The sequence below is a fragment of the Lolium rigidum genome, chromosome 4 (genome assembly GCF_022539505.1).
Source record: "Lolium rigidum isolate FL_2022 chromosome 4, APGP_CSIRO_Lrig_0.1, whole genome shotgun sequence".
In the NCBI taxonomy this organism is placed as follows: Eukaryota; Viridiplantae; Streptophyta; class Magnoliopsida; order Poales; family Poaceae; genus Lolium; species Lolium rigidum.
The window spans coordinates 195,380,881-195,401,258 of record NC_061511.1 but is presented as its reverse complement, the minus strand read 5'-3'; the positions used below and the strand labels follow the sequence as shown (position 1 = coordinate 195,401,258).

Here is a 20,378-nt window from a genome sequence, read left to right as displayed (position 1 = left end):
AATTGCAAAAATAACTATGGCTTCGCCCGGGTTTGAACCAGAGACCTTCAGTGTGTTAGACTGACGTGATAACCAACTACACCACGAAACCGCTTTTGTTATGAAAGATGATGTACCCTATAATAGCTAAATATTGCAGTATCAAAGTTCTAACCGTACACTTCAAATTTAAAAACTACTGTATTTAAACTCCCTGTATGGCGCGAACTGTACACAACAGATGAACTGAACTGAAGAAAATTCTATTTGAATCAGGTCCTATAAACTAGAAAGGTCAACGTCTACATTGCAAAAGTCAAGATCACGTCAGTTCTGCTCGTCCCCGGCCTACTGCCGGAACTTGCTAGATCCAACGGTCGTCATTGTTCGCTCTGGCGGTGGTGCCGGCCCACCATCGTCGCCGTGCCACACGTCCTGGGCACCCGGCACGGCGGCATTCAGCCCGCCCTGGTCCTGCTGCTTCATGATGAGCACCGAGTACGGCGTGTCGAAGTCGGACGACGCGAGGAGGTCGCCGATGACTCCGAGCTCGGGGCACTCGCTCCAGTCCGACAGCCCGTTCGCGGACATCACCGGATACCACCTGTGCCGCATTCCGACGATGACGAGGTCGTAGCCGGCCTTGTCGAGGCCCCTCAGCACCTCGACGATCTTCTCCATGTCGCCGACGAGCTCCTCCTGGACCTGGAGATTCATGTACTTGCTCCTCGCCGAGAGCGCCTTCACCTCCTCGATGGCGCGGTTGTCCACCCGCCGATCTGCCGGGTCGTCCTTGATGCCTCGTGTCGGCAGAAATCGGATCACGGCCGCCTTCGAGCCCGGGTGCCGCGCCATGCGCGTCACATAGGCCAGGGCTTCGCGGTCGTCGCCGCCACCAAAGAAGAGGGCCGCGACGGCCGCCCGGAAGCCCATGCCGCTAAGCGACGAGCGGCCGCCGGAGGACGACGTCGAGTGATCTTGCAAGATGAAAGCGCTGAGGCCGACGTTGCCGGCGTTGCGGTCGACGAATACCCCGACGGAGCACGGCGCGACCTCCAGCACCTTGCGGTTGACGACGCGGAGCCCCATGGCGGCGCGCATGCCGCCGGCGAGCATGTGGCGTTTGTGGTAGTGGAGGAGGATGAGCGAGGTTCGCTTGTCGACGGCGAGGCGGCACACCTCGTCGTGCATGGAGGAGTAGGGGGAGATGGTTGTGAAGGGTTGCACGGACACGGCGCCCTCCGGCTGCCGCTGTTCGTACTGGAAGAAGGCGTTGATGATGCGGTCAGAGTCGGTGGACGTCGGTGCCGGGCCGACTGTGGAGGCGCTCCGGCGGAGCTTGTGGGGTATGAACACCGGCGCGGAGCGGCCGGCGATCTCCACGAGCTGAAGGAGGTAGAGGGCGATGGGCGTCTGCGGCGTGGCGTGCGACGCCTCCAGTAGCGCGAGCGTGCCCTGGACGTGGGACTCGTCGTGGACACACGCCAGAATCCGCAAGTCGGCGTCCGCCTTGAGGTGCTGGACCGTGCGCCGTTTGTACACGGCGTAGCGCCGCGCCGGGTCGTAGAGCAACCCCGCCAACGGCACGGACAGCGCCGTGTTCAGCACCGACGAGCACACCAGCGCGCTGAAAGTGTGCTTGCCAATCAGCTGCGGGTGCAGCGAAATCAATCTAGCGTGTCAGGTCAGCCAGTATGAAGTATGAACACAAAACAATGAAGGATCAAGATCAATTAGATAATTAAATCACCTTGTTGGTCACGAAGAAGGTGAAGGTGATGATCTCGACGATGCCCTTGGAGTTCATGAAGAGGCTGAGCGAGACGGCGTCCAGAAACGGGATCTCAAGGTACACCGACGACGCCATGACGCCGGCCAGCTTTCCGATCCACGCAAGGATCATGACCATCTGCAACCTGCCCCAATGTATCTCCCACACGTCGGTGCTGAGCCCGGTCATGGCGTAGTAGAGCGGCAGTATCAGCCCTGACACCATGGCCTCGATCTTCTCGCCGAGCGCCGTGCCGAGCGGCGGGCCATCGGGGATCGCCAGCCCCAGCATGAGCGCGCCGTGGAAGGAGTTGGTGCCGATGATGTCGCTGTACAGGCCGACGAGAAGCACAATGAGGAGGAAGAAGAAGACGTAGGTCTCGTCCACCGGGTGGCCCGGCGGCGTGCGCTCGATCACCATGAGCGCTATCGGGCGCACCACTAGCAGTATGAACGCGACGAGCGCCGCCACGGACATGAAGGCCCAGAGCGACGTGGCTGGCGACACAAGGTACGCCTCCGTGAGGACGTAGCCCACCATTATGAGCCACGCGATGCCGTCCGTGGTCATGGACGCCGACATGGCGATTCGGCCGAGGTCGGAGTTGAGGAGGTTGAGCTCGGACAGGATCGGGGACAGCACCGCGAAGGACGTGACGGAGAGCGAGGCCGAGAGCGCGAACAGGAACGTGAAACGCTTCGACACGTCCTGCTCCTCCGCAAGGGCGTCGCCTTTCGAGCCCATCGTCGTCAGGGCAAGCGCGAGGAGGAAGCCCGAGAGGCCGATGACCACGCCCTTCTTGCCGGACCGGACGGCGAGCCTCGGATCCATCCGGACGCCGATGAGGAAGATGACGTACATGAGGCCGAACGTCGCCACGGTGTTCAGCACCGGCTCCCCCCTCGGCGGGAACACCAGCTGCCTGAACTCGTCGTTGCGGCACAGGAACGACGGGCCAAGTATGATGCCACCCTGAAATCGACACCAAATCTTAATGGACCAACGCTCTCTTCATCGGCCGATCTTGTCACGGTGGCAGCAAATTATGGAGCGTACCACGATCTCGGAGACGACGCGGGGCTGCTTGAGCGGCCTGAGGAAGAAGTAGAGGACGCGGGTGACAGCGACGATGAGGACGAGCTGCACGCCCAGGAGGGGCAGCGACGACGACAGCGGGCTGCCGCCCTGGAAGATGTTCCGGCCGCTCCCCGTGGTCTGCGGGACGACGTAGCAGTTGACATTGTCCATCTCATTAGTTCCGGATCAGCGTTGTAGGTGGTGGCACGGTCGCCGCGCGCGCCCGTGGTTCTTCTTGCCCGACGCCCGCCTCGTCAGGCTGTGTCTTCCATGGCGGTTTGCGTGATGGATGTGAGGAGGCACGGTGAGTGGATGAGAGGAATGCCGGAGAAAATGGTGACATGTCAAAAAAAGTTTCAGAACTTGATAGCCTTGAGAATATATTGACCTCGGCTTGTTTCCTCTGATTCTTGTGGCTACAAACTGCCAACTTGTGGATTGTTCGATATAGGCGGCGCCATCTAGCGTTCAAGAATAGTAAACCTAAAATTGAGCAGTCAAGAACAACATATATAGGTGCAACATTCTCTCCAGAGGAAAGAGCGAACAAACGGATGTAATGTTAACTTGCATCTGCTGAGACGAATGTCAAACCCAAATCGTTTGTAAACTGGGAGTGTCAAGTCTCAGTCTACTAATTAAGGCTTATTAAGTCTCGGTCGTGTTCACGGTGATCTAAAAATTAACATATGCCTTTTGTTCTCAGAGTTCAATACATTGTAATTTTTGCGAATCTCAAGTGTTGGACCAACGACTTTTGGTGCCAAAGGAGAACTTGAAGAAATTATAGGTCAACTGAATTAGCTAAATACTTTGGATGTTGATTTTGCTTGTCTCGATGCATCCTTGTTCTATGGACTGAATATGGCATTTCTTGTTGTTGTGGATGATGAGATAATATATAGGGATTTCTATTTTCGTGCCCTCGGGTCGTTAGTTGTACTCAGTTTTCCCCAGCCCCTTAGTTTTTCCTCAGTTTTCCCCAAGCCTATGTCTGAAACCCGCAGAAGGAGCTCAGACGGAAGGAATCCGTTTATTTGGACGTTCATGTGCCGACGTGTTGCGCCGCGTCGTCCGTGGGGCCGCGTCGTGTGGGGCCGGGTCGTGTGGGGCCGCGTCGCGTGGGGCTGGTAGAAAGGGACCGCGTGGGACAGACGAGAAGCGTTTGGTTGCACGTGAGCAGGAGCTGGGTTTTGTCTCTCTCGGCCCAAATTGGCATTTTTAAGAGCACCTTTTCCCCTCTTTCTCTCTCTGTCTTTTTCACCAAATTAGTATCAAATCTAGAGAAGCTTCTATTTCTGTCTTTCTTCAATATGACAGCAAATCTAGTAGCAAATCTCTGGGGTTATTTATGCCTTTTAGCCCTCGTTTTTTGCCCAATATGGCAGCAAATCTAGTAGCAAATCTAGAAGCTAGTATATGATAAATTCACAACAGCATAATCACAAAACTAAGTATAATACATAAACTGCATACAGCAGCAATAACGTTGTTAATGTTCACGACAAACTAAGCTGAAAAATATACAAGATCACGCACGCAATGTATGGACAACAAGAAGATTAGGATGAATGAATTTGTTCTTCATTCCTCCCCATATATTTCTTCGTCGCTCCATTCGTGCATTTCCCAAGGAAATATTCATTGAACTCCTTCCGTCTGCAGTGTGAGGCCAATACATCCTCCAAACGGTATGGCCTGTGTTCATTTCTCAAACCGTAGAGTCCTATTCTATCCACACGTAGTGGCCACTCATCCCAGGCATTTGTATCATGAGAGTACTCTGCGATATAACCCAAATCCGTGTAGTAGATGCTGCCGGAGTTGAAGTGTCGGGTACACTCTGGTGTCGACGGAGATACACCGGATATAATTCACGAAGAAGGCATTATTGCCAATGTTACTGACCGGATGGAGAGAGCGGCTCTGAGTGTCCACACGGTACACCAATGGTTTGCCCGCCAAAGCCTCGCTGACCAACAACACAAGCAGCAGATCACCATCCGACTTCACAAGGTAGAACTTCGACGTCCAAGTTCGGAAATGAAATTAGTGTCTCCATCTTGACAGGTGCTCGCGCGCTGCTGCAATCGTACATTGGTGCACACTATTCTTTCGATCTCAAAATTGCCCGCAGCTACTGCATACAGTTCACCATTGAACGGGGTAATGCAACGCAAACAATGGTTCTTGATCGAAAATCTTCCTTCTCCCCAATCCCCATCTTCATTTATATCCTTAGTTGGAGTGCTCTCATCGACCCAACCAATTTCCGGCGGGTAATGTGCGGCAACGAAGACCATAGTCGGGGATTTGATAACAGCGATCGATTTCGGAAAAACGGATGGCATCTCGCGCCTCAAACATAGTGTTCGATTTCTTTGTGAGTGGGTTCAGCAGCCGTATCTTGTGCGGCGGGTTCTTCCGGGCAAGCACGATGACGCCACGGCAAAAGCCGACGAAGTAGTATCTAAAATATATTGATGAAGATAACATTCAGCACTAAGATGTTTAAGATTGAAAATAAAAAGGTAGATATGGAGGAATTTGAACCTTGTATGAACTTCCGATAGATCTATGGTGACGTAGCGTGATGTGCCGAGTTGGAGGAAGGTGAACTCAGCGACGCGTGGAAGGGCGTGGTCTAGCATGATCCATTCATCCGAGGTGCACGTCGGGCTCGGGCAAACCCGGGCGCCAATTTCTACGGACTTGCCTCATAGCGAGTAGGTGTCGGCGTACTCCTCGTTCGCCGATAAGCATTCGCCGATCTTGTGAAGTGGTCCATCAGCCGAGAGAGAGGCCCAGTTCATGGAGGCGCCGCGCTTGGATGCGCCGCCCTCGGCGGCGACGGGCTCGGCGGCGACGGGCTCGGCGGCGACGGGCTCGGCGGCGACGGGCTCGGAGGCGACGGGCTCGGAGGCGACGGGCGCGGAGGCGACGGGCGCGGAGGCGATGGGCTCGGAGGCGACGACCGCCGGCGCATTCTTCTTCTCCATCGCCGGCAGGGTAGCGTGCGTACGGCGATTGGGGTTTTTTCGATTTGGAGAAGTTGATGGGACGTGAGAGGGGTGGTTTCGTGCGTGAGCGAGAATGAGACGACTGTGTGCAGAGGGAGGGAGGGAGGGGCTTACGCGTCCTAAATGCGACCCGCGTCCACTATTTGCACGTCTGCACCGCGACACGCGTCAACAATGGCACGTCTTCCACTTCTGCATCGCAACACGCGTCCTCGGGTCTAACCCCGGAAATTTAGATATACTCGGGTATACCCTCGAGTCATATACTAGCATTTTTTGTGTGCTCAGTTTTCCCCTTGAGTGCTAATACCGGCTAGTGCAATATACTCAGTTTTACCCTCAAGTGGCTGGTCAACAGAGAGTCAACAAATGGGATTAACTAGTTAAATGAGTTATTTAATGTGCAAAAATTCCGAAAAAGAGTGGCACTTACTCATTGAGTCTTTACCACAAATTGCCACTTCTCAAATCATAGATAAATCAAGTTTCACCACAAATTGCCACTTCTCAAATCACCTAGTAGCTATGAAGGTGCATGGTTTTCCATAATAAGCCCTACCCAAAACAGCTTTCCCCAAAACATACTTTGTCTGAATGAGGCCATAATTTTCACACTCATGTAGATTTGTATTGCAAATAGTTTGAGGTAGGCCAAGATGGGTTTCATTGTACAAAACACGCATTTTCCATTTTTTAAATCTCATATTTGAATCCCTTAGTCCGTTTACTACTCACTTGCCCTTGGTTTCTTGATACTACTCGGCTTTGCCCTCTCCCTTCACAAACTCTCACAGACGCCCAACATTGCCCTGATTGGTCTAGCCCATGTCACGCGGATCGTGCCCGCCGACCGTTGATCGTATGATCTAACGGGCAGGATAACCCCTATCTCTCTCTGGTCGGGGCCACCACCCTCTCTCTCTCTGTCGTCGGTTAGCTTCACGCAAAGTTTGGTTTTCTGCATTATTTTTCACGAGCTAAATTATAAACTCTTTTTAGGCATTACGTTTCACGCAAAAAATGATAAACCACCGATTTGTTGTAGCCATTACTTTTCACGCAAAAAAATGATACACCATCACCGATTTGTTGTAGCCATTACTTTTCACGCAAAAAAATGATACACCATCACCCATTTCTTGTAGCCATTACTTTTCACGCAAAAACGATAAACCATCACCGATTTTGTTGTAGCCATTACTTTTCACGCAAAATGATACACCATCACCCATTTCTTGTAGCCATTACTTTTCACGCAAAAAACGATAAACCATCACCGATTTCGTTGTAGACATTACTTTTCACGCAAAAAATGATACACCATCACACATTTCTTGTAGCCATTACTTTTCACGCAAAAAACGATAAACCATCACCGATTTTGTTGTAGCCATTACTTGTCACGCAAAAAATGATACACCATCACCCATTTCTTGTAGCCATTACTTTTCACGCAAAAAATGATAAACCATCAACGATTTGTTGTAGCCATTACGGTAAATGATAAACTATCACAAATTACCATTTCTTTTAGGCATTATTTTTCACGGTAAAATGATAAACTATATCACGAAGTTCCATTTCCATCAAGATAGTCTGCATTACTTTTTAATTTTGTTGAGATATATACCCCCACAACGGTCGTCTCCTCCTTAATTTATTGTGTAAACCCCCACAACGGTCATCTCCTCCTTAATTTATTGTGTAAACCCCCACCAACGTTCACCTCCTCCTTATTTTATTGTGTAAACCCCTACAACGGTCATCTCTCCCTTATAAACACCCACACGGCCATCCCTTGTGTCAATAGGTTCTGCCTCTCTCTTCTTCGTTCACATACACTTGATCCATTGCCATGGCTTCCACGTCTCGGACGCGGACCGGAAGGGGAAGGGGAAGGGGAAGGGGAAGGGGAAGGGGAAGGGGAAGGGGAAGGGGAAGGGGAAGGGGAAGGGGAAGTGGATCATCACCATTGCCACCACCACCGTCAACACTGCCATTGATCATAGAGGAGTTCTTCATCGTCATCTACGAAGACCCTTTGGTCAAGAAGGTACGTACGCGTTCACACATATATGATGCATGTGATTAATTATGGGCATGTTCTAAAAAAAACTTTAATTTCAAACGATCGGCGCTCGATCTCTTTGCAGGCACTCCCAAAAAAGTTTGCCGACTATCTTGACGGCCAGGAGCCAGCTAAGGTGTATCTGCGAGCAGCTGACTCCGGTCCTCGTCTCTGGACCGTGGAGGTCCTATTTGACGGACAAGGCCGGATGTATCTCGACAAGGGCTGGGAGAATTTCGCCATCGCGCACGGTGTGGATTTCGGCTGCTACGTACACTTCAAATATGAAGGCGATGATGTGCTCACGAGTGAAGGTGTTCGACGGAACAATGTGCAAGAAGTACTACTACTCAGACGACGAAGATACTGACGATGAAAGTGACGACGACGTGAAGCCATGCATCCATCCCCTTTAGATAAGGGGATTATGACCAAGAATATATATGTAGCTTCATATGCATCGATTTAGAGATCTAGCTATTTTCTATATATTATGTAAAAAATAATATCGCATTTACACTATTATTCGAGCACCACATCCTCCAAACGATGCCGATGCCGGTGCCAATATCGGCATGGTCAGAACGGCTATGCTCGCCGCCACTGCTAGGTCAACGTCGGGATGCACAATGTTTAGCATAAGAGTCACTTTAGATTAAGCTGCGAAAATAGTCACCTGTCACAGCGGTCATTGGCTGCGGAGGCCCCACAGAGCGGCAATATATAATTTTCTATAAATAAATAGACGACCCACTGGTCATTGGCTGCGGCAGCCCCATAGAGCGGCCCCATTTGTCATTGGCAGCACCGCGTATACAATCGGGAAATAAAACGGCCCACGCGTCGGCGGTAGATGGATGGCTAAGAGCGGCCCCATTTGTCATTGGCAGCACCGCGTATACAATCGGGAAATAAAACGGCCCACGCGTCGGCGGTAGATGGATGGTTACCCGTCGGCACGAGACGGTCGGAGAGGAACCGCCCTCTATGCAGCCCCACCTCTGTGCAGCCCCACCCGTCGGATTAACGGTAACGGTAAGGCCTCGACCTGACGGCAACCCGCGTCTTCGAGGGGTTTCAAACTAGAGGGAGGGGAAAGCTGAGGAAAAATTAACGAGCTGGGGAAAACTGAGTACAACTAACGAAGCAGGGGCACGAAAATAGAAATCCCTAATATATATGTTCAGTATGAGTTTATGTTGTGAGTTCAAAACGTTATGAATTATTATGTGTCGCAATACATTTCATGTTGACATGCATCTTTTCTTTGGGAAGATCATGCTTTTTGTTATGTAACAGTCCTTTCCAGTGCTACGATCGGGTAGCACTTCCGTACTCGGTCACACGTACGGTGTCGATGATGATGCCCTCTCCCCGTTCCAGCGGGTAGCGGATGTAGTAGATCCCCCTGGAATCCCAGCAGCACGACGGCGTGGAGGTGGTGGTGGTGGAGGAGAAATTCCTGCAGGGCTTCGCCAAGCCTGCATGAGAGAGGAGGGAGAGAGGGGCGGCTAGGGTTGGGTGTGTGGTGGCCGGCCTGCCCCCTCACCTCTATTTATAGAGGGAGGGGCGGCCAAGGCAGCCCCCTTGGCACCACCAGCGCACATAAGGAAAGGGGGGGGGAACCATCCCCTTCCAAGTTTGCTTCCCCTTCCAAATCCATAAAACATCCAAATTCATGCCAATGCGCAAATGCGTCAGGCCGTTGGAGGCACCCCCAGGCGCAAACGGACGCGCAGACAAAAACAGTCATTTTTGCGTCCGCCAGGCGACGCAAACATCCACGCACAAATAATTTGGGCGTCTGAAATGCGTCGCCATTGGAGATGCCCTTAGCCATTTAACGGAGTCAGGGCCCATCATAGCTTCTTTGTATGCAGTTGGTTTATCATTATTCAAAATCAATCATTTGTCCACAAATCATTTATTTGATCATAAAGTCAACCATACCTACAATTCTCAATAGGTACTTCGATCTCCATGGCTATAACACTTTGTAGACATGGGAGCCATGAGCGTCGTGGCCGCTTCCGGTACCATTTCCGACGCTGCACTACTCTGCTCATCATGCTCAGGTTCATCAACCTTATCGAGTTTCATTGTCCTCCCACTCAAAAATTTCGCGAGAAACAATTTCTTGGAAATAAGCAAGAAACATCGATAAAGACTTTTGTCTTTGACTCCATAGTGGAAAGAATTCCCAATTTGTTCTCTGGGAAAACCGACAAAGACATTTTTCTGATTTTGGTTGTAAACTCATTTACTTATGCTAAGCATACCAAAATTTAAGAAAAGACTATTATGGTTTATACCCATGACATAACTCGTATGGTCTTATTTCAACGGATTATGATGGCGCTCTATTTAGTGCAAAAGCGGTAGTCTCTAAAGCATAATCCATAAAAATATAATGGTATTATTTTATTTAGTTTCACCATAGTTCCAACAAGGTTTGTATACGTCTCTCGAATACTCCATCATAACTATGGTGTTCCGAGAAGCGTGAGTCGTGGAACTATTTCGCAACTCTCTTAGATGTTCGCTAAAACTCGTAATTCAAATATTTCCACCATGATCGAATCATAGATATTTGACTTTTCCATTACGATGATTTCCAGTTCGTGCTGAAATTCTTTGAACCTATTAAAATGTTTCAGACTCCTTTCTTATCAATCAAATATATCCTCATGTATCTTATTGATTCATTGTTGGAAGTTTTATGAAGTAGACGAATCTTCCGCATACAACTATACCAAATGAACAATATACATCATCATGTATGTTTCCACTAAGCTAGTTTCGTGTTCAACTCTTGGCCTATGAACGATGTTTTAGTCATTCTTCTTAGAAAAGATTTGCAAGTGCCAAACGATTGAAAATCGAATGACTTCAAAATTCCATTTGCACGGAGTTTCTTCATGCGTTCCTTTCTAACATGACCTAAACGGTGGTTCCACAAATAAGTGGAATTCAAATCATTTGCCTCATGGATTTTTAGCATCATTGTTATGCATGTCACTACAAGAAAAGTTGCCATGGCCGACGAAGTTGAAGTCGCGCCGTGGTTGCTGGTGTACCATGGCCGACGATTTTTGGTCCCTCCGTGGTGCATGTCAAAACTTTTTTTCTCGTTTTTGAGGCCACCTAGCCCGACGAAAGCGGCCAAAACGTCGCGTATGGTGGCCCGGGACGTGGTGCATCTCGAAATCTCGGGTTCGCCGGCCGAGTCAACGCAAATCCGCACCGCCGAGGGATGTAGGGCCCAGATGGCAGCCTCTCTGGCATTGTTTTTTTCTCGATCGCGCCATCTCGTTCAACGTTCTCCGATCGAGCCGTTTACGATGCGGGATCATGGGTCCCGCATGTCATCCTCTATGAACCAAAATTCTTTCTATTCTTGGATTTTTTTGACCCCCGATTTACGGCTACTTCCTTTTTCTTTTGATCCCTTGCCGCCTTGGAAACGTTGAGACCGTTGCTTGCTAAATGGGACCCGCATGTCATCCTCTATGTGCAATCAACTTTCTTTTCTTGGAGTTTTTTTGGCACCTCAAATTTGGTCACTTGCCTTTTTCTTTCGATCCCCTGCCGCCTCTCAAACGGTGATACCGCTGCTGCTAAATGGGACCCGCATGTCATCCTCTATGTACTATAAAACTTTCTTTTCTTGAATTATTTTTGGCACCTCATATTTGGTCACTTACCTTTTTCTTTCGATCCCCTGCCGCCTCTCAAACGGTGATACCGCTGCTGCTAAATGGGACCCGCATGTCATCCTCTATGTACTATAAAACTTTCTTTTCTTGGAGTTTTTTTGGCACCTCAAATTTGGTCACTTGCCTTTTTCTTTCGATCCCTGCCGCCTCTCAAACGGTGATACCGCTGCTGCTAACTGGGACCCGCATGTCATCCTCTATGTACTATAAAACTTTCTTTTCTTGAATTATTTTTGGCACCTCATATTTGGTCACTTGCCTTTTTCTTTCGATCCCCTGCCGCCTCTCAAACGGTGATACCGCTGTTGCTAAATGGGACCCGCATGTCATCCTCTATGTACTATAAAACTTTCTTTTCTTGGAGTTTTTTTGGCACCTCAAATTTGGTCACTTGCCTTTTTCTTTCGATCCCCTGCCGCCTCTCAAACGGTGATACCGCTGCTGCTAAATGGGACCCGCATGTCATCCTCTATGTACTATAAAACTTTCTTTTCTTGAATTATTTTTGGCACCTCATATTTGGTCACTTGCCTTTTTCTTTCGATCCCCTGCCGCCTCTCAAACGGTGATACCGCTGCTGCTAAATGGGACCCGCATGTCATCCTCTATGTACTATAAAACTTTCTTTTCTTGAATTATTTTTGGCTCCTCATATTTTTTCACTTGCCTTTTTCTTTCGATCCCCTGCCGCCTCTCAAACGGTGATACCGCTCGTTGCTAAATGGGACCCGCATGTCATCCTCTATGTACTATAAAACTTTCTTTTCTTGAATTATTTTTGGCTCACGATATTTTTTCACTTGCCTTTTTCTTTCGATCTCATGCCACGTTTGAAACGTTGAGGAACCTGCGAGGCTCATGGGACCCGCATGTCATCCTCTATGTACTATAAAAGTTCATTTTCTTGGTTTTTTTCACCCTCCGATTTTTGGCAATTTCTTTTTTCTTTTGATCCCCTGCCGCCTCTCAAACGGTGATACCGCTGCTTGCTAAATGGGACCCGCATGTCATCCTCTATGTACTATAAAACTTTCTTTTCTTGAATTATTTTTGGCTCCTCATATTTGGTCACTTGCCTTTTTCTTTCGATCTCATGCCACGTTTGAAACGTTGAGGAACCTGCTTGGCTCATGGGACCCGCAAGTCATCCTCTATGTGCTATAAAAGTTTATTTTCTTTATTTTTTTCACCCTCTGATTTTTGGCTATTTCCTTTTTCTTTTGATCCCCTGCCGCCTTGGAAACGTTGGGTAAGCTGCTGACTCATGGGACCCGCATGTCATCCTCTATGTACAATCAACTTTCTTTTTCTTTTGATCTCAAGCCGCATTTGAAACGTTGAGACCGTCTGTTGCTAAATGGGACCCGCATGTCATCCTCTACGTACAATAAAGTTTCTTTTCTTGGATTATCTTTGGCTCATGATATTTTGTCACTTGCCTTTTTCTTTCGATCTCATGCCGCCTTTGAAACGTTGAGTAAGCTGCTGGCTCATGGGTCCCGCATGTCATCCTCTACGAACAATAAAAGTTTCCTTTCTTGGAGTTATTTTTTACCCCTAATTTATGGCTATTTGCCTTTTTCTTTTGATCTCCTGCCCCCTACGAAACGATGAGGACGCTGTTGGCGAGGTCGGTCCCACATGTCATCCTCTATGAACAATAAAAGTTTCCTTTGATGGATTTATTTTGAACCCCTAATTAATTTACTGGATATTTCCCCTGCCGCCTTGGAATCGTTGAGGATGCTTGCTGCCTCATGGGTCCCACATGTCATCCTCTCAGAACGGTAAATGTTTATTTTCTTGGATTTTGTTGACCAAACGATTTTTGGCTTATTTTTTCTTTCGATCACCTGCGGCCTTTAAAACGTTGAGGACGGCTGGCGGCTCACGGGTCCCACATGTCAACCTCTATGAACAATAAACGGCGAGGATGCTGCTGCCTCATGGGTCCCGCATGTCATCCTCTCAGAACGAAAATGTTTCTTTTCTTGTATTTTTTACCAACAGATTTTTGGTTTATTTTTTCTTTCCATCCCTGCCGCCTTTAAAACGTTGACGACGCTGCTGGCTCATGGGTCCCCGATGTCAGCCTCCCCGAACAAGAAACATATGATATCTTGATTATTTTGCAGACAATAAACAGTGTATTGCGCTGCGAGCTATTTCAAACGGATAATTAAATCTTTATTTTTACATAAACAAACTTATATGTTGAATCTCCTTGTTTTTTTGTCTTTGCGAAGCATAGGACTTTCCTGTTTTTTAGAAAATTCGGAACTTTCCTGTTTTGGAGTGGGCTGAAATTGTACGAGTCAAAAGGCCAAGCGGGATAGTTCGAAGGCCCACATGTCCGGATGCAGCCCAATTGAAATCTTTCTTCTTGGATTTTTTTCACCCCACGATTTACGGCTACTTCATTTTTCTTTTGGTCTGTGCCGCCTTGGAAATGTTGAGACCGCTGCTTGCAAAATGGGACCCGCATGTCATCCTCTATGTACAATAAAATTTCTTTTCTTGGATTATTTTTGGCTCACGATATTTGGTCACTTGCCTTTTTCTTTCGATCCCGCGCAGCCTCTCAAACGGTGAGACCGCTGCTTGCTAAATGGGACCCGCATGTCATCCTCTATGTACAATCAAGTTTCTTTTCTTGAATTATTTTTGGCTCATGATATTTGGGCACTTGCCTTTTTCTTTCGATCTCATGCCACGTTTGAAACGTTGAGGAACCTGCTGGCTCATGGGACCCGCATGTCATCCTCTATGTACTATAAAACTTTCTTTTCTTGAATTATTTTTGGCTCCTCATATTTGGTCACTTGCCTTTTTCTTTCGATCTCATGCCACGTTTGAAACGTTGAGGAACCTGCTAGCTCATGGGACCCGCATGTCATCCTCTATGTCCATCAACTTTATTTTCTTGGATTTTTTTACCCCCTAATTTCTGGCTACTTTCTTTTTCTTTTGATCTCAAGCCGCATTTGAAACGTTGGGACCGCTGCTGCAAAATGGGACCCGCATGTCATCCTCTATGTAAATAAAGTTTCTTTTCTTGGGTTATCTTTGGCTCATGATATTTTGTCACTTGCCTTTTTTTCGATCTCATGCCGCCTTTGAAACTTTAAGTAAGCTGCTGGCTCATGGGTCCCGCATGTCATCCTCTACGAACAATAAAAGTTTCCTTTCTTGGAGTTATTTTTTACCCCTAATTTCTGGCTACTTGCCTTTTTCTTTTGATCTCCTGCCCCCTTTGAAACGATGAGAACGACTTGTTGGCGAGGTTGGTCCCACATGTCATCCTCTATGAACAATAAAACTTTCCTTTGATGGATTTATTTTGAACCCCTAATTAATTTCTGGATATTTCCTTTTTTTCTTTTGATCCCCGACGCCTTGGAATCGTTGAGGATGCTGCTGCCTCATGGGTCCCGCATGTCATCCACTCAGAACGATAAATGTTTATTTTTTTATTTTTTTACCAACTGATTTTTGGTTTATTTTTCTTTCGATCCTCTGCCATCTTTAAAACGTTGACGACGCTGCTGGCTCATGGGTCCCCGATGTCAGCCTCCCCGTACAAAAAAATGTGATATCTTGATTATTTTGCAGACAATAAACAGTGTATTTCGCTCAGAGCTATTGCAAACGGAAAAAAAATCTTTATTTTTAAATAAACAAACTTATATGTTGAATCTCCTTGTTTTTTGTTTTTGCGAAGCATAGGACTTTCCTGTTTTGGAGTGGGCTGAAGCTGTACGAGTCCAAAGGCGTCAGCGGGATAGTTCGAAGGCCCAGACGGCCAGATGCAGCCCAATTGAAACCTTTCTTTTCTTGGATTTTTTGACCCCACGATTTACGGCTACTTCCTTTTTTTTGGTCTGTGCCGCATTGGAAACGTTGAGAACTTCTGCTGCTAAATGGGACCCGCATGTCATCCTCTATGTACAATAATTTCTTTTCTTGGATTATTTTTGGCTCACGATATTTGTCACTTGCCTTTTTCTTTCCATCTTATGCCGACTTCGAAACACTGAGAACGCTGCGGCAAAATGGGACCCACATGTCATCCTCTATGTACAATAAAAATTACTTTTCTTGGATTATTATTTTTGGCTCCTGATATTTGGTCACTTGCCTTTTTCTTTCGATCTCATGCCACCTTTGAAACGTTGAGGAACCTGCTGGCTCATGGGACCCGCATGTCATCCTCTATGTACTATAAAACTTTCTTTTCTTGGATTTTTTTCACCCTCTGATTTTCTTTTGATCCCCTGCTGCCTTGGAAACGTTGAGTAAGCTGCTGACTCATGGGACCCGCATGTCATCCTCTATGTACAATCAATTTCTTTTTTGGAGTTTATTTTTGACCCCCTAATTTCTGCCTACTTCCTTTTTCTTTTGGTCCTATGCCGCCTTGGCAAGGTCGAGACAGCTGCTGCATGATGGGACCCGCATGTCATCCTCTATGCACAATAAAAGTTTCTTTCGTGGATTATTTTTGGCTCCTGATATTTGTCACTTGCCTTTTTCTTTCGATCTCATGCCAACTTTGAAACGTTGAGAACACTGCTGCAAAATGGGACCCGCATGTCATCCTCTATGTACAATAAACGTTTTTTCTTGGATTATTTTTGGGACCTGATATTTGTCACTTGCCTTTTTCTTTCGGTATCATGCCGCTTCTGAAACGTTGAGGAAGGCTGCTGGCTCGTGGGTCCCGCAAGTCATCCTCTATGTAGAATAAAAGTTTCCTTTCTTGGAATTATTTTTACCCCGATTTACGGCTACTTCCTTTTTCTTTTGATCCCGTGCCGCCTTGGAAACGTTGAGGCCGCTGCTGCAAAATGGGACCCGCATGTCATCCTCTATGTACAATAAAGTTTCTTTTCTTGGATTATTTTTGGCTCATGATATTTGGTCACTTCCTTTTTATTTCGATCCCGTGCCCCTTGGAAACGTTAAGACCACTGCTGAAAAATGGGATCCGCATGTCATACTCTATGTACAATAAAGTTTCTTTTCTTGGATTATTTTTTGCTACTGATGTTTTGGCACTTGCATTTTCTTTCGATCTCATGCCGCCTTTGAAACGTTGAGACCGCTGCTGCAAAATGGGACTCACATGTCATCCTCTATGTACAATAAAAGTTTCTTTTCTTGGATTATTTTTTGCTCTGATATTTGGTCACTTTCCTTTTTCTTTCGATCTCATGCCGCCTGCGAAACGTTGAGTAAGTAGCTGCCTCATGGGACCCGCATTTCATCCTCTATGTACAATAAAGTTTCTTTTCTTGGATTTTTTTTACCCCATGATTTTTGGTCACTTGCCTTTTTCTTTCGATCTCATGCCACCTTTGAAACGTTGAGGAACCTGCTGGCTCATGGGACCCGCATGTCATCCTCTATGTACTATAAAACTTTCTTTTCTTGGATTTTTTGGCACCTCGTATTTGGTCACTTGCCTTTTTCTTTCGATCCCGTGCGGCCTCTCAAACGGTGATACCGCTGCTTGCTAAATGGGACCCGCATGTCATCCTCTATGTACACTCAAGTTTCTTTTCTTGAATTATTTTTGGCTCACGATATTTGATCACTTTAAAACAACTTGTACGTAGAATGTCCCTGTTTTTTGTGGTGAATCATAGTATCCGTGTTGCATTAGAAAAGGGGCCGAAAGTGTTTGAGTTGCCCGTTTGTAGTTATTGGGCATTATAGTCCGAGTAAGTAGGCCCACATCAATTACCATGTAGACGGCAACCCAAAAGGGGAAATTTTGGCCCAAGCCGTGGAAGTTGTACTTTTTTTCTATGGGTAAGGTTAGCCTCACACACAAAAAATGTCTGGTTACATGGGGCAGTGTTGGAAGCCTGATCGTTACTGAAGGTTGCACATTTGCGCCTAATATGCTTGTCAGCGGGAGGTTTGCTATTTGTTGGAAAACTATGGAAGGGGAGTTTGTTGGTGCATGCATACGTTTGCGAGGAACCAAATGCAGCATTTTGACTTCACCAGACAACTGAACAGCATGTGTTCTTCACAATACAGCCAACACAAGCATTAACTAATGTAACTAGAGACATTGAGTACAGATTGAGCCTTCATGTTTAACATAACATTGTGTGTGGAGGAGCCACGCACATAGTATATAAGAGTACCATCATGTTGACCACAAATGCATCATCGAAGAGAGTGGTAAATATACTTATTGACCACCTCTCTACAAAAAAGTGGTAATTAGAACCGAACATGCACCACCTTATTTGAGCTGTGATCCATATTGTTCCTCCGGTGGTGCATGATTGCCTTTACACTTGATGACCTTCTCGCGAGTTTTCGTGATCAAATACGAGCACCTTCAAGGATCTGGTGTCAATCCTCTTGAATACTGTGAAGTATCCTATCTTCAAGTCATGTGCTTTGACAAACGCTGACCAGCGTGCGTCCATAACAATCTTGCCATCTTCCTCCTTCGGGCCGACCTCCCAGATGCAATCGGTGGAGATCTTCAGCTTGATGGTCTGCGGCCACAAACCTTCAAACCAGGGCTAAAAGCAGCGGGGATGAGCCCATCCAGTAACTTGCAGAAGCTGCCAGGGCGGGTCTGCTCACTGGCGTTTGGTGGCCTGATCATCAGGGCAGCTCCCTTTTTTTCGAAGATGAGCTCTCCTACAAGCTTGATCTTGTTGCCTGAACAATGCAACAACAAAAATGGACCCAAATGGTATACTTATGAAGCCCACAATCTGAACATTATGCCTCTGGATCTAGTTTGGCTATTTCGTAGGAACGGTATATCAGCTTCAACTCATAAAACTGGGAAAAAACTAAGCAACGGGAATAGAACTATAGATAGCATGGCATGGTGGATGCATAGCCCGTGTTTGCAAATAGTTTGTGGGTAGCCCACACTTGCAAGTTCATATCAACATATATTTTCCCCGGAAATTATTGTATTGCAATTTCGACGATTCGCACTTGATCATACTTTTCATCGGCTGCCCCGTTTGGCTGACCGGTTTGTTTATTCGCTAGTGTCCTCCTTCCTATTCCTAGACACCCAAGTCCATCATCATGGGCAGTGACAAGGTGTAATATAAGATATATGCCACAAAAATAATACGTAGGATTGATAATGAAAATAAGTTTCCAATGGTCCGTGTCCAACAAGGGACGAGTAGTTTCTCTCCACTTCATCTGACGTGTGTGGTGAGCAAGCCCTCCCATCGGTATCGAGAGGAATTTAATTTGACAAGGGCTACGGGAAGACATCACCAAGAAAGGGTGATGCATGTCTCCTTCAACAAACACGGCGGTACATGTACGAAGCAAGTACATGAACACAAGTACACCACCATAATAATACTACATGAACACAAGTGATGCCGTCGGTTGGGGAGGCCTAAATAAAACTTAAACTTAATCCTAATCTAATGGACGTCGGTTGGGGCGCGCGACGGGTCTGCCTCGTCCTCGTTCTTCGCCTATGCCGCCTACGTCCGTGCCCGCTTCGGTCCCATGCTTCGCGATAGGGGCGGCCCCAGGGGTATTCTTGCGTATGCAGCTGAATACCCAAGATTCTGACAAAACCTTAGAATTTCCTCATAAATCGGGGAAAAATTTGGCAAATACATGAGGATTTTGGCAAAATGAATACACAGGTTGAAAATGAATACCCAGCACTTCATCACTGGCGCAGCCACTGTTCGCGCTCCAGGCGGTCGAGCATGGCGGACGCCGTCAAAAGACCTTGCCGGCGGCGCTGTCCCAGCGGTTCAGTCCTTAGCCGAGAAATCTCCTTCCGGAAGAAGAGTATCGCTTGCTGGCGGGCGAACGCCTCATAATGGCGATGAGCCCTGACCTCGCAGAACTTCCGTTGGGAAGCCTCCAAGATCCGGAGGTCGTGCTCGCTGTACTCCTCCTTCAACCGTGGGTCCTCGTCGTTATCGGAGCTGTACTCCGCGTCGGACTGCGGCTCCGGCTCCGGCTCGGCTCCGGCTGCGATGGTGGTGGAGGCTGCGCGCGGACTTTGAGGCCAAGCCTACAGAACCTCGTTTTCCGATGGCGCGGCATTTTTGAGGTGGAGAGGAGAGAATGGAGCGTAAGCGGTGGTGGAAATGAGAGGATAGCACCGCGGGGGTGGACGGCGTAGTAGGTACTTTATGCTGGTGGTAGGCAACTACCCTCATTTACGGCGGCGTAGGCGACTGGACGCCGCGTGTCCGGCCGCTGCCCTCGTGGCCGCCTAGGTTTAGGCGCGGGAGACCATTAAACGCCGGGGACTACCAACCTTCCCGCGTCGCCTTTGATGCGAACAGTCGCGTCCTCCCGCTGACAAGGCGGCCCCACACGCGAAAACCGTCGTGCCGCTGTGAGCCCAAAAAATGCAACTACTACTACTGTACTAGCGTATAGGGTGAGCAGGCCCTCCCATCAGTATCAGAGGAATTTGAAAAGGGCTACAGGACGACTAGTTACATCACCAAAAAAGGTGATGCATGTCTCCTTCACATGGTCTTCTTATGTCATATAGTAAGGCACTAGCAATGATCGGCGCGGCGTGTCTAACTAATATACTCCCTCTATCTCGAGCTTAAGGCGTAAAAATAAATTCGATTTCTGATCAAAGCATAAGGCGTAGGGTGAACTCTATCCTATTTCTACCGAAGATGCCCCTCTCAGCCGTTTCTCGTTTGCTAAAAACGGGGAGACGATTGACCCAGCTATGGCATGCACACGGTATTCAC

At 47.7% G+C, this 20,378-nt stretch overlaps 1 protein-coding gene and 1 non-coding gene across 2 annotated transcripts; both read right to left on the bottom strand.

The window, feature by feature from the left end:
• Window positions 1-17: 17 nt before the first annotated feature.
• TRNAV-AAC lies at window positions 18-91 on the bottom strand. Its single transcript has one exon. It is a non-coding gene; the product is annotated as a tRNA-Val (tRNA).
• A 236-nt stretch (window positions 92-327) lies between these two features.
• LOC124707993 (cation/H(+) antiporter 15-like) lies at window positions 328-2,998 on the bottom strand. Its single transcript, XM_047239681.1, has 4 exons — window positions 2,807-2,998; window positions 1,730-2,722; window positions 985-1,629; window positions 328-684 (listed from the first exon to the last, which is right to left on the bottom strand). Exons 1-4 carry the CDS (start codon window positions 2,996-2,998, stop codon window positions 328-330), a joined length of 2,187 nt encoding a protein of 728 aa, XP_047095637.1.
• Window positions 2,999-20,378: the final 17,380 nt, after the last annotated feature.

Coding starts and splice junctions, on each gene's coding strand:
- LOC124707993 (XM_047239681.1), bottom strand. CDS start 2,998: ATGGACAATGTCAACTGCTACGTCGTCCCGCAGACCACGGGGAGCGGC. Junction 1,630..1,729: donor CCTTCTTCGTGACCAACAAG/GTGATTTAATTA, acceptor CTGCACCCGCAG/CTGATTGGCAAGCACACTTT. Junction 685..984: donor TCGACCGCAACGCCGGCAAC/GTCGGCCTCAGC, acceptor ATGAATCTCCAG/GTCCAGGAGGAGCTCGTCGG.